The sequence below is a fragment of the Antrostomus carolinensis genome, unplaced genomic scaffold (assembly GCF_000700745.2).
Source record: "Antrostomus carolinensis isolate BGI_N321 unplaced genomic scaffold, ASM70074v2 scaffold11972, whole genome shotgun sequence".
NCBI classification, from domain to species: domain Eukaryota; kingdom Metazoa; phylum Chordata; class Aves; order Caprimulgiformes; family Caprimulgidae; genus Antrostomus; species Antrostomus carolinensis.
In genome coordinates this window covers 43,156-58,637 of record NW_010300201.1, presented here as the reverse complement: position 1 = coordinate 58,637, position 15,482 = coordinate 43,156, and the positions used below count along the sequence as shown (strand labels likewise).

Genomic DNA, 15,482 nt, shown 5'->3' with positions numbered 1-15,482 from the left:
TAGTTTTAGGTGTAACAAACTAGTTATAAAAATACATTTGTATTCAAACAGCTGTATTCATTCTGCATCCTTTCTGTACCCATCATCACTCTTGTGTGTAAAATAAGAATCACTTGAAAAAACAACTGTGATTACAGATAGTCAGCTGATAAATTTTAAATAAAACCAGAAATGGAATAAGAATATTTTTTTTTCATTACTGTTATTTGCCTTAGTATAAGGTTATCTGCTGGATTTAAAATATGCTGTGAAAAACAAATGGTTATAACCTGTTGTACATCACATTGTGTATGAAAGGCTCTCCTTGATTCATAATCAGTGTGCTAGGAAACAATAATTCTGCTGGTAAATAGCTCACCTTTCTTCTATAGGTGGACAAATGTTCATGTTTTATAAAGAAAATAATATAGACTTCTAATAAATAAAGGAATAGGATTACAATGAAAAACAGCTCCAAACAAATGAAAAATATCATGTTGAAAATAGCATGATATTACTATTACTAAAAACTCTTCTTTAAAATAAACAGATGCATTTAAATTTTTTTTTAAATCTGTCTTTTGTTCTATGTGTGACCAAATGGACAAAATTAAGAATGCATATTTGCTGTCATAAAAGAATACAATTTTTGACCTCCAGATATGGACATGGCATAGCACCTCCCACAGGTATAGTGAACTTCACAGGTACAATCCAGGTCTCCCCATTGCTGAAGTCAACAAGTGTACAGGTAGAACCAATATTCTTTATCACAGTTCCTAAAAACAAAATAATAAAATATTCAAATTATTTATCTTTTACCTCTTGTTGACATTTTTTTAAAATCCTATAGGCTGTTAGGCATCCCTGAGGTCTAACGTGTCTATGCTATACATTCTTCATTTTCATTTAGCTTGGTTAATCTATGCTAGAGCAATAGAGAAATTTGTACCAAAAAAATACAGTGTTAGTAACCATTCTTAATAATGTCATAAAAATAAAACCAAGAATAATTTTCAAGCCCAGATCTGAAATTTTTAAGCTAATCAGGTGGATGATTGTTGACATAATGAAACTACAACCACAGTTTAAAATATGTAATTTAAAAAAACAAAACAAGTAAAGGTAACATAAAAATAAACACACATACACACATACACCATTTTTAAAATGAAACAACAGAACAAAATTTTACCTACTAATCTTTCTGTCTCAAAACTCAACAAAATGCAGAGGCATTTAGTTAATTCTTTTGAACACATGCAAAAGCTTTGTCTTTGCCAAACACTCAAGATGATAAACATTTAATGGAGACATCAAAGAGGGATAGGTACTCTCGGATATTCAGTTACTTAAAAGGATTTCCTTCCATACTCTTCTTATATAAATACATTGTTGCTTTCTAACTTTACAAAATGCATGTCTTTTCATAAATGTATATATGTGCACACACAGGATATATATTCATTTTTCATGCATATACACATGTATTATTTTATCTGATTAAGGCAGAAGTAGCTACTTATGACCAAAACTAATGTTTTATCAGTGTTCAGAAACTCTAAAAAATATTTAAAATGTGGACAAAAATATATACCTGGATAATAAAATCCTGTGACATCTGATCTTGCAATCACCCTTTGGCTTTTCTGAGTCACAGGTACTTGGTCTTTTTGTCTTTTTCTAGATTTTAACTTCACAGTTTCTTCTTTAAGCCTCTGTAATTTGACACAATTATTTTTTCCACAACAACTAAGCTAGTCAGCCTCAATCTATCCTTTAGAATTAATTAAAAATTTAGGCAATATAATGTTATGACCTCTGCAGATAATTCACAGTAAACTGGAAGTATTATAAACATTCAGAATAGTTATAAACAGAGGAAGCTATGTTACAGAAAATACTCATGGATAAGATAATCTAGTTTTCACTATAAAATCCTGGTTTACATAGTCATAATAATACCTATATTTTCAAGTGTTCAGGCAAAAAATTTACCTTGATGAATTATGGCTCTGGCTGCCATTTTCCTAGAAAAAACTTTGTAAAGTTGTGCAATTCATATTCAAGGAAGGGGTAAGGAAAAATCAACTGATGTTGCAGAATAAGTGAAGGTGCTATACACATCCATTTAGCCCAGATATGTGGGTCTTGACAATAATCTTATTTTCATTAAAAGCACCTCACTGTATGGAACAACTGATTAAAAAGATCACAGAATCAAAATTTTAAAAAAGAAATCTTGAAGTGTCTAGAAAAAATCTTTATTTACAAGCTATAAATTAAAAATTTCAATTTTCAGCAGTTCTAAAACATTCTAGTTTAGTAAAATATTGAACCACATTTTGCAGAGCTGCCACTGTCCATCATTCTGTCCTGCTAGTTTGGGTTCTTCACACACTAATTTTTATCTTTAGGAGGCAACTGCCCAGACTACAGCTCCTGTAATGTACCACAGCCACACAGAACACTGGAGCTTACAGCTGAATTGCTGAGAAATAAGTGTGGGGAACCATGCACTGGATGGTGAGAACTGAAATACCAATGGGGCTGGCTGCATGTGGACTGACTCAACTCCTAGTTGAAGTCAGTGACTGCAATTAGTAGTAACTGAATGAAGAATGCAAAAAGCACAGTGGATTTTACACAACAGTTGAGGCAGGGGGCTGTGGGAAACACAGTATGTGAAAAATAGTCAAATATTCACAAATCACAAGTGGCTCTATGTAAAAATACTGTCAGGCTTTCTGAGCTTCTGCGTACTTGACTTTACAGTTGACATATTCTTTTACCTTAAAGCCTTTTATATCTCACATTACCATTTTATGGAGTTTCCATGGTATTTGCTTTTTCAGTCACTTTCCTGAATCCTTTTTTAATTAGAAGAAAGGATTTCTTCCCATTCAGGGCATCTCTCTTACAGGAAGTTTTGAGAGGATCAGAGTATTACGTGTATATGTCAGAATGTGAAAGAAGAGCTTACATTTTGCTTTCCTAAGAAAATTAAGAAAACTGATCATATAAAAACATTTTCTTTCTAATACTGAAAAGTTCATAACCCCAGTATTTTTATAAGTACATTTTAATAATCCTTGAGAATAACACTATAATTTACATTTACTGCAACAATAGCAAATTAATTCTTGAAAAAGTCTATTATTTTCTCCATACTCCTCACAATAATGTTTCTAAACATAAATTATAAGCAAGTGCTAAGTTAAATAAAAAAAAAGTTTCCCCATTAATTTTTAAAACATTTATTTATTGGCCTACCTCGTAAACAATTTGCAAGCATCCATCTCTTATACAGTTCCTTTGAATCATAAAAACACACAGCTTGAAATCTCCACCTTTTCCACAGATCTACACACTTTTCTGAAAAACAACCATATCTCACAGCCTCCTAGAAATCCCTGCTTGCTAGGGTGTGTACAACCTGCTTCCTTGTCTGACAACATTTTTCTTCCTAAAAAGATATATTTGATTTTGATACTCGATTTCTCTTAACAGTCAATAATGACAAAAAGATGGGAATAACTTTGACTAAATTGTTTGTCCTCAGTTTCACTGTAACTATCACAAACTCTTTTTTCCAATCTCCCACACAAAAATCACAAACAACTCTTAAAAATAGCCCTAAAAATAAGCAAAACACACACACACAAAGGCAAAGAGGTATTTTAAACGGGAGATATGTGGGTTTTTTCTAGTTTATTCCTTACTCCTATAGAATATAAATTATATCAACAGACTCAGTCTGTACCAGAGGCTCTTCACAGTGCTTAACCAACTGCTTGAAGTACGACCTAAAAAAGGCTGATTTGAGTGCAAAGACTTACAGCTCCACAGACACAAAAAGGTATTTGGGTAAACCATTTACTTAATTCCTCAGGCTCCAAAGGGACAGCTGCTGCTGAATATTTATTATCAACTAATTTGTAATGCTTGACTAATAACTTGGGCAACTTCCAGCACTCTTCATTTATCCAAATACTAAAGACTGCACAGGCATCCACAATGAGGATGCCAAGTCCTGCAGAACTCAGGTGGCTCAGAAATACTGTCTAAATTCAAATCCATCTCTCCTTCCTCTTAAACAGCCTTTAGGTGTTCAGTGTGACTGACCCAGACACTGTCAGAGCACCCATTTCTGGGATATCTTTCTCCAGTATTTTTATTACAAAAGAGCCCCGTCTGATTCTCAGGGAGTTTCACCTGAAAGCTCTGCTTTTCTTGAAGGCAATGCATTAAATCATGAGGTGAAGTAAACTTTGTTTCCCCCTGCCAATACCTGCTGCATTTTAAAAATCCCTTTCAAAGAGATTAGATTTTGCATTTTCGTATTGTAAGTGAGAAAAGATTGGAAGACTGTCCACAGATCTTGGCTCTAACTGTGGCTAATCCTCACAGTCCAGAGCCAAGCAACTGTAGACCACAGTCCATTTTGATGAAAGAGTCTAACCTCTTGTCCAACACACTATTTGTTCAACAGGTTACTTCACTGGTGACAAGGGAAAATCTGATCAAACATTTCTAGGTAGCTATAACTTCGTTGTTGTTGTGTGTTGTGCTATTTGGGATGCTTGTTTTGCCTTGTCAGCCCAAAGAGACACAAGAACAAAGACAGGGGATGCCAAGCTGCTTAGGAAACATATGAATGCATATAAGGTATCTACAGACAGCGATGAGTGATCCTTAAACAGTGAAGCAGAATGAAGAGTGTAAGAATTAGGACACCAGGAAATAGCAGAAACTGCCAAGGGAGATCCAGATTTCCATTCTGGTAAAGAATCAAGTCTCAGCTATAAATATTTCATGAGGAATAATTAAATCCAATTGTATATGAAACACATTTTTCAGAAAGAGCAGACTCAGTGAGCCACTAGAGGTCCTTTTCCACCCAAATAAACATGCTTTACAAAACACATCATGCTTATTAAGCATTTTAAGTTATTTTTATCAAATGGTGACCATTCAACTGGATCAGAAACAAGCAAAAGCCTTGCATATTCAAGCTCATCCTATGGGAAACACAGCACTTTTAAAAGCATATTCTTAATGACAGTGGATCCTTAGCAATGAATGCAGCTTTATCTCTATGCAGAATCTGAAATCCATTCACATGCAGAAACAGAAATATTTAGTATGAGTTAAAATGTTCTCCATCACTCTCAAAGACCAGATTGTGACACTTGAAATACTTACTGTACATGAAAATGTTATGGCCATTAATGGAATGCATCAAACTGTCCTGGAAGCTACATCATGCCTGGAGAATAGTCATTACTATGACCCCAGTAGACCTGAGGTGATCTGATGAGAACTGGGTAGGGGACCCTGAAGAAGTCCTTTTACTAAGTGACATCATGGTGTAAACAGCTTTATAATTCATTAAGGAAAAACAAAAAAACAAAAAACCAACATAATAAGAAATGATGGTTGACTGTTATGTCTGAAAAGTTCAAAATAGAAAACAGATACAATATTTTAAGTCAAAGTATATATAAGTAATATATATAAGTTACTTATTAGAAAAAAACTAAGTAAATGACACGTTCCTCATTTGTAATATCTTAGATGAAAGCTGCGTGCCAGCCTGAAGAGGAAGATTTTTGCCAACACATGCTTTCAGATGTACAGCAAAAGGAACTGTGTAAGGTGAGTAAAATATAGTCTACAATTAGCCCTCTATTAGGTAATCATCAGCATTCACTGTTTTATATTTTGCCTGATAATAACTAAATGCATTTGCTCATTTCTCAAAGCATTCACTTCTTGCATCACTAGAGGTCTTCTGTCTGCTCACGGCCCTGTGCAAATGGATGTCTACTTCATCCTCCTCCAATAAGGCACCATCATACCCCACGCTTCACAGATAAGTGCAAACATAGCAGCCTGAACACAGCTCCCAGAGAAGATCAGAGCACAGAGGGAGGATAACCAGACCATTAATTCAGTTGTAGGCTTAAACAGAAAGCTCTCATAGCAAGGACATCCAAAAAGGATTACTAATTATTTTAAGAAGTTGTGTAGTTAATTAGGAACCCTTAAAAGCTAAAAGTTAAGGGGTTTTATTTTGAATTTAGTGAAGAAAAAAAAATAGTAGGAAATTTAAAAGTTTGCTTTGTTGAGTTGACCTCCAGGATAATTGTGATTTTTCTAACATCTCACAGTGACAATTGTCAATCAGTGCCATATCAGCTATTTCCTTGATGTAATATATTTCAGCTGGCAGCTTAATTTTTTTACCCATTTTGTAGACAGAAATCACAGTTGGAAAAACCTCCAACAGCATTTTTAAAAGGCTCTCCTGTTTTTTTCAGGTTTTTTTTCACTGTTTTTTCTGCCACATAAACAGAACTAATTACACCTGCATTTCTGCCTCTCACTCTTAAAGCCTTTCAGTTGCAGATTAGCAATTACTGAAGATGGTGCTCTGATTAGACTCCTAAAGCAGGTTGACTCAGGATAAGTGATTGCACAATGTTAAGCATATAATGTCTGAGAGCACACATTGGTTATTTCAAGGCAATAGTAAAATTACAGTCAACAAGTGAAACTTGAACATGTTTCTGCTGCTCTTGCATTGGGACATTATATGGCAGAGGTAAATCAATAATTAAAATAGCTGTATAAGCAATGTAGTATTTTCAGATTCATGTAAAATGAATCAAGGTCATCTGTTTTTTGAAGGCATTAAAATGTTTTCAAATATACAGTCTTAATGGAAAAATATTATTAAAAACTACAGACTACTGGATGTGATCCTTTCCATAATCACTTATTTCCATACATGGCCTGTGCTATCATAATATATTCTATTCAATTTAACACAAATAATTTTTTATAACTTATGCCATAGTATGTAAAAGGTCACAGCTCATCATGAAAACTGTTCCTGATCTCAATGAAAAGAGAGGTTTATCTCAGTGAAGGAATATCAAATTAAACAAAAGATTTTCAGTATACTCTACTAAACAGAATATATGGATACTTGGCATAATTTACAACTGTAAATTCCAATTGTACATTCCCATTCATTGCTGAGAACTTACAGTATAGGTTTCTACTATGCTCATTTGAGGTTTTTTAGCTTACCTTACCACTTTAAATTGTATGTATGTGTGTATATGTACACATATATTTATATATGAACTTTATGACTAATTCTCTATTTGTTTTTACTTATCCTCTATTAGAACTTAGAGATCTGAGAAAATATTTTCTTTCTCATTAAATTCCTAGAGAGCTTATTTTAATATTATCATGGTACTACTCTGCCTAGACAGCAGTTCTGCAGAGGCAGCAGCACTCCCAATGAAGCACTGTTTGATGAAGCTTTTAGATAAAAAACTTGAAACCAAACGAGAGAAACTTTTTTTTTTTTTTCCAGAGTTAATTTGAATTTTAAAGCATCAGTAGTGTATACAGAAATCTTTCCACTGGGAAAGATTAAATCACTTTTTAAAAGTTAAAAGTCTGTTCTTAATTTCCCTGAGAATTCATATTCATATCTTAAAGGTAAAACCATTAAGTTAGAATCAATTCGTTTTCAAGAATGTTCTGAAGGAGTGAAAATAGGAGAATACAACACTGTAACCTAAAATATGTTTTCTGACCATATAGATCACCACAAAAAAAGCTAAAGTGAAAAAGTATATTTTCTCTTCCAATAGGGCAGCCTAAAATAACTTACTAGCCTTATTTTTATACTTGTTGCATCATGTATTTCCATAAGCATTTCATTAAACTTCTCAATAGCATTCCAAGTAAAATCAGAAGTTCATCTGGGAGACATATATATATATTGATCAAAAAACACAAACTTCAATCACAGTTTTAGAGTAGCTAGACTACTTTCTGCTAATGTATTAATGGAGTGGAGGGAGCACTCTGGCTCACCAAAAGTCAGTGTCCACTTCAGGATGAGCTCCAGATGCCCCTGACTCCATTCACAGCACTGTGAGATTAGCCACCAGTTCATGTATGCCTACATTTTATAGACAGCTAAATTTTAGTATATGAATAAGAAACTGAATCCCACCTCTTCTCTCCATCTTTTCTCTTAGAAAAAAGATACCACAGAAGATTGCAGTGAATCTGTTTTCAGATATTAACCCAACCACAAATCTTGTATCATAATTGCCTTTAATATATATCTTCTTTCTCTTCTTTCATATATGTAATTTCTGCTGTTGTTGCAGAGGATGCAAAGATACGTTGCTCAGATTTCTAACAGGCTTGATTTCTGTGGTTTTCTCAGCTTCAGACCTTCTGCTTCCCCAGTACTTCAAAAAAGTCATTAAAAACTTGTTCTCTTTTTAGCTACCTTCTCTCCTCTATCCATTTGTATAGCATCATGCTTAAATGTCTACTTTATCAGCTATAACCATAGACAAAAATTATTCCAGAAGCACATACTGAAGAAGAATATCTAGGGGGAAAAAAATTCCTTCCAATCTGTTACCTTTTTATTGTTGTTTATGTGTGATTCTGAGATTTTCTCAGCTTCCTTTTTGACAGCTTCCTGAAGATCAGAGGCTTGTTGGATGTATGTTAATGCTGCCAGTATCTCATCTTCTAACAACATTACATCTTCATAGGAAATTGGCCATCCTAAATTCTCTAAAGACTCCAGCAACTCTTCTTTATGCTGCATATACGGAACTGGCCCGTTCACTTTAAATCTTAAAAAACATATTTTTAAAAAATTAGGAATCACGAGTAGGAAAAATGTTAATTCTGTTCTTTACAAATAGAATCACAAAGCATAAAGACAGAATAAAACATCAGATTCATCCAATCTACCCTCTGTATTCCACAAGTACTTGTGCTTCATCCAGTTACTGTTGTGTTTATAGAATCATAGAATGGTTTGGGTTGGAAGGGACCTTTAAGAGTCATCTAGTTCCAACCTTCCTGCAGTGGACAAGGACACGTTCAACCAGATCAGGTTGCTCAGAGCCCCATCCAGCCCGACCTTGAATGTTCCCTGAGATGGGGTTCCTACCACCTCTCTGGGCAACCTGATCCAGTGTTTCACCATCCTCATTATAAAAAGCTTATTCCTCATATCTAGTCTATCTATACCTACCCTCCTTTAGTTTAAAACCATTACCCCTAGACAACATTTTAAAAAAGGTGAAACTTACAACTGGAGAGAGTATTTAAGTGTCTGTCTTGCCAACACATACAACCACAGAGATGCCTACCACCTTCCCCTATTCTTTGTCACTGCTTACCTCTCTACTCCTCTAGAAACCGCTCTGTATTAAAATTTACCTGACTGCTGTAGTTATTTAGCTAGATTTTGTTTCCTATTAACTGAATCCACTATTAAGCTATAATCAATGTCAAGCTAATTTATCTCCTGAGTTGGATATCTCACTATTTTGAACACAATATCAGCACTTCTCTAGTAAATTTGAATTTCCCTCATACCTGAGATAACACTTTAATACACACTAGTGAACCAGAAAGCTCTTCAATCAATTATTTCAGGACTCCTGCTACCAAGTTAGTAGACTTTGTTTATTACTCTCTCTTTCCAGATCACTAATATTGAAAGTATGTTGTCATCCTTTTGTACATGAGTGTGATCATTCAAATTGTAAATTTAGAAGAGAAAGGGATCAAATATTTTAATTTCTATGCAACAGTGATAACAATTTTAATATGCCCCTCTAGCAACAGACTGTACAATTTGCTAGTACTTTTTTTTTTCCTTGTATACATAATTGGCCATATGTTACCAACAATAAAATATTTGGATACAACTCTGTCACATTTCTATACTCCACAACTCATTGCCTATCAACAGACATCTATTTTCTCTCTTTAAAAAAAAAATATATATATGCTGTTCTTTTGCTTAACAGCCTTCACTTTCTGTCTGTACCAGAATGGGGTTTTAGTTCTCCTTATCGATGATAGACTGTATATATTTTGCTCATTTGCTTAAGTCTTCTTAAAAGCATTCTAGTTTTCATTCCCATTTTTCTCCTTAGGAAAATTTCATGCCCATTCGGTTTTCATTAATTGATCTTCACTTTATTCTCTGAAGTCAACAGACACTAACTTCACTGATGTCAGTCCTGTTGATACAGTCACTAATTTTTTAAATCAATATATGGAAACAAGCTAGTTAAAGTTAAAGTAGTAGAAACTTCCGGTGTGATATACAATTCCAGCACATACTGTAAAAGCGCTTATTGTACCTTTACAAACCAGCCACTGAAGTGCTCTTTACCGAATGAGAGAAGATTTACCTTGATGCCAAAGGCAATGACATGCAGCCCTCCCAAGGCCCTGCCACTTGACACATTAAGAATAGAACAGCACAATTCAAATGGAATGCAAGTCTTTCCCTTTAAAAATAATCATCACTGCAAGAAGGAAGTCCAGAATTTAATATTACTCCATACACATTTTTGAAAGTATAGTTATGAAATATTTGAAAATAAAACCTAGTTACAGAAATAGTGATAAAAAAGTATCAAATATTTATGAACAGCCTTTCAGAGGTAAATTTGAAAATCAAAAACTGATAGCTTACTTCTCTCTTTCCTCCTGAGATAGTGCTCTCCAAACAGCTAGGTTTAGACGCCTGTTAAAGAAAGCAAAGCAGTTTTTGAGGGAATGAAATTCCTTGTGCATCTGATCATCTCAAAACTAGCAAATAAACACAATTTCTTAAGATGGCTGCACTGATTTGTATTCCAAGAGCACTGTATCATCAAATTGTACCCTTATCATTCAGCTATGAAATTATCAACTGCAAGAGAAGATGGGAAAACAGCATCTTCCATCAAGCAGCAACATGACTATTTCAGGGTCATAGAAGGATTAATGGCAATCACTGCTGCTTCCTGCCAGGATTTTCTGTGGATGGTTCTCCTCAGCACCAACAAGCTAAATCAAATAACAAAACCAATTAAATGCCAGTTAAGCTAAGCACAGTTCTGCCAATTAAACAGTTTCAGAGAACTGTAGCCTGAAGACACATGGAGAGCAATGCTAACTTTTTTTCCCCCCTGCTAAGATAACCACTCATTCAGGTTTTTACTTCATTAAACTTTGTCTATAAAGAAAAACTACTGACAGGAAAACAGAAGTGATTATCCCAAAGCAACGCAGTTCTGAGATCTTTCAAAAGCACCACTAAACTTTCTGCTTTTGCTTTTTGGACATAAATTATAAATTAAGTCATCTAGCTTACAGTTTTCTCTATTTATTAACATCTCAAACAATTAAGCCGTCACTCAATTACTTCATTTCATACTTTAGAAATAAAACTCTACCGATCATCCTAATTGCTGTAATCATAGAAAAAATTCTAAACTTCTTTTGGAAATACAAGAACAAATTCTTTGTTAGGAAAAATTCAGATTGTAACCATTAGACTTTTAACAGTCTTGCTAGTTTACTGGTGCATGCACAAAAAAGCTCATTAACCAGATTTTCAATATGAATTTCTTATTGATTCATTTTATCTACTAGAAACCAAACCCCAGCATTTTCAGAATGTAAATTACTTAGTTCATTCACAATCTGCAGTTTCAGCATGCTCCACTGTCTATTTCATACTTTTAAATGTGCACATTTGTAAATAACTAATTTGTAAAAGCCTCTGGCTATAGAAGATCATACACACTTTGAGTCTTTCAGCATTTTTCTCCTTCAATACTGGATATTCTCTTTGTCAGAGCACAAGATTTCTGCCCTCGCCACTTTTTACCCTCTTAATCTGATGCTGAGGTCAATCTATCTACGGGGAAGATATTGTCATGCTTGCTTCTGTTCTTGAAACCTGCATGCCCTGATGTATTGCTTCATCTATACATGTCAGAATAAATTTGTGACCAATCATTATTTACAAAGCTGAACTGCAGCCTTTGCAAATTCAATTGCTGGAAAAGTACTGTGGCATTTACAGCGAAATAAATTTGACTGGGTTGCTGATTCGCATGTAAAGGAAAAGCAATGAGAAATCTGTTTTACATTGTCAATTACAAGTATCCAGATGGATCTCTCTTCTATCCATCTTTTTCACAGAAGCAGGGAACTCAATCCTACTATTGCAAAGACACTGATTCATTGAGCTCTAAACATAAGCAAACCATACTCCCAATCATCAAAGTTTTAGGGCAACCATGAAAATGCTGTCAGTAGAAGATCATCAGAGTTTAACTAGAAAACACTTTTGTTTCCTCCAAAATTGAAGTCAATAGATGTAAAATACTCAATGCTATGACACAGCAATTAAAAACTTGAATGTTTTTTAGAAGTCACCATCAAAAATATACTACTTGAACCTTCTATCAAAATGAGTGACAAATCCAGATTTCTATGAGTTCTTCATCAGCCTGATAATAACAGTGTTGTCTCAGTAACAGAGCACACAAAAATAGATTTTTCTTCACTAAATTCCATTACTATTAGACATAGCAAGCAGCATTTGCAAACCAGAATTCTTGATTTTTACCACAAAAGATGGATGCATCTAGAAATAGGAAATGGGAATGAAAAAGAGAGCTATTATATGCTTTAAAAAGAACCGGTATGATCATAGAGCTACAGAAGAAAAAGAAAACCAACTTACAGTGCTTCAGCAGAATTAATAAAAAAGACTAAACACTTGTCATCAAGGGCTTTTTGATCATATAAAATAATTACATCTGTTAATGTTATTAGAATGCAGCTTGAAAAGATATCTCACTTATTAAAACAATTCTAGTCAAAGGTCTCATAGAGTAAATGAATGATATCAGTAGTCAAATAATTGCATTACTTAAAAAAAAAATGCACAAAGTTAGATCAAGGAAAAAAATAGCTGAGAGTTATAATGTCCTTGTCCTGTTTACTTCTGATGTGCTTTTACCAACATTTAATTAATAAGCACAATGCATCTCTTTCTCAAAAAAAAAAAAAGTCAGTACCTTCTCCTAGGTGCCTCAGTTACACTCTTGCATCCATATTAGCTGCTAGGCAGCTGGCAGCAAAAAGCAGGCCATTAATTTAAATGTCAGTCTATGCATTTAGGAACTTAATTGTAAGTTAAAAGTCTGACTACTACTGTATTCTTAGGGAGGATTCCTTCCTAGGGATGTTTGCTTTCAGGTTTATTCCCAGAAACAACTTTTTTTTTTTTAATTTAACAAACACGATAGGAACAACATGTTATTTATTATCTCCTTGTCTATCACCCATTTTTCTCATTCTGCTTTTTTTTTTTTTAAGAAAATAAACATTTCTCCTACAGGTTGATGGTGAATTAAAGTATGTCAACGTGCAGAATTACCAGTATTGAGCAAAGCATTTGTGAGCAAATATCCACTACCTAAGAAAAATATGAAATTAGACTGCAAACATTATAAGTTTTTTATGAGTAGACTTGCCTTTCATATGATTTAATTGCTTGTTCCAGCTTCTCTTTATAAGCATCAAGATTCACAGCCTGAGGATTAATTAGTGTGATTGGCTTCTTGATGTCGCTAGCATGGGCCGACGGCAACATCTATTACACAATAAAAGACAAAGACTTCATTTATCAGACAGCTTTTCTTCCACCAGAATAACTGAATGCCCCTGGGTCCATGTCCAAGGATCAGAACAGACAGAAGGAACACTAGAAGGCTACAGAAAGAAAGAACTGAGCACCCCAAAGAAACGTCAATAAAATCTTCTGAAATTATACAATCCCTTTATGCAGAAGTTGCAAATTAAGATTCCTAACCACCAGTTAATTCTAACTAAATCAGTACTGTCAAACAACTCTAATAATGGAAGGGCAGGTCAGAAGGGAGACAAGCATGTCTAGATCATGACCATATTCCAGATTTGCTTTAAAATAACACTCTCTTCTACTTGCTAGCATCTAATTCTCACATACAGGTGTGATAGTTATTTAAATCTGTTTAATACTCTTATTCTGGAGGACCATATCTTCTAAGGAATTAGAGTACTAAAGATGGAGAGAGACATTTTTCACCATCACACTGATCACCATCCACAGTGAACAAGGTGGATAGTGCTCACTGAAACTACTCTTAATTAACCACAGTAACACTTAGGAACCTAACCAGGTTGGTCAGAATCAGGAACTTCAATACCTTTCAAATCTCACAACACAGCATGTACATAAGTCACCTTCATAATAAAACAGAAAGTCGTATGCTTACAAGTAGATCTTCGAAAGGCAGAGAAAAGGGTAGAAAAGGAGGAAAGATGCCTTCCCATCATTCAGCCCAAAGTCCCACCATCCTTCAGCCTCTTAAATTACTCATCAGTTCATATAAGAAAAGCCATTTTATATATCAATGTCCTGATGATGATTATAAACAGAAAAAATCTAAGAAAGAAATGGAGAAGAGGGAGAAAGCTACGCTCCCCAAAACTGTCTTCAACACATATGGTTTAGTGGGAAGCTTCTCCAAGTGTCTGTCTGAGATCAGCATATAGATGACAGAAAGATGGATGAGTTTCTATTTAAATATAACTAAAACCCCTGTCGGGGGAATGAGGCAAGCAATCAGAACATAAAATAATAAAAATTCTTCTTTAACTGAGACCATTTTTCAGTGATGTTTTATTTGTGTTTGAATCATCACAGTCTAGCTGGATTCCAAATTACTGCTGTATGATCATTTTTCCAGGAGCAGTGGTGTGACTTTATATTCCTCTCTCTTTTTGAGGACATCTTCTCTCTGATTAATAAATCTGTGTCACATCAGTGCCAGACAACATGAAAGCTCCTCATATTAAATTAATCTTAAGATCACATAGAAACTAAAGTTAATAGGAACATGTCAGTGAAGTACCTTGCCAGAGGCAGATGAGGTAAACCTCTGCCCAGAACTGTGACCCATGAAATCTGGTGAGCTGTCATTTCCAGGTGGAATTTGAAAGCTGAAAGGCAAGGAACTAAGTGCATCCCAATTCCAGTTCCATACTGCCATGGTTGTCGTCTGCTATGTTATTTAAACCAAGTTAAGCAGGACTTCACCGTTTAGAAGCCCTCTCCTACATTCCCTTACAAATTCCCAGAATAACTCCAAGTACAAACAGCATCATTTGCAAAATTAATATTTAATATAGTTTATAAAACACTTTTAATAAAATATGAGGGGCAGAAAAATATAAACATATTATTGCAATATTGAAGAATAAAAACAGAATTGAATATGTTTTTAGCAAATAGTAAATTTGAAATATTATGCATACTTTGAGAGTAACAAAAACTACTCATGAAGACAAGTGAAATTCGACAGATGCAGCTGAAAGAAATCAAAAGAATTCACTTGTTTCAAAATGGCTTTTATTTCAAAACCAAAATTTCAAATTTTTAAGGACAAAATCAAAGCACAATAACCCTAGAAAAATCTTTCTTATTTTAGACCAAACAAGATGTTTTGGTTGGCTGAATCTGAACTTGATTCTTTTGACCAAAGCATTGAGTCAGAACTCCATGACTTGCAAAGCTATACCTAAGATGCACAATCTGC

At 34.3% G+C, this 15,482-nt stretch overlaps 1 protein-coding gene across 1 annotated transcript in view; it reads right to left on the bottom strand.

The window, feature by feature from the left end:
- VWA3B (von Willebrand factor A domain containing 3B) overlaps positions 1-15,482 on the bottom strand; it is a 68,660-nt gene that overhangs the window by 11,605 nt on the left and 41,573 nt on the right. Inside the window, 5 exon segments of the mRNA XM_029083768.1 lie at positions 634-758; positions 1,577-1,697; positions 8,447-8,666; positions 10,535-10,585; positions 13,377-13,495. Coding sequence (XP_028939601.1) covers positions 634-758; positions 1,577-1,697; positions 8,447-8,666; positions 10,535-10,585; positions 13,377-13,495 — 636 coding nt within the window.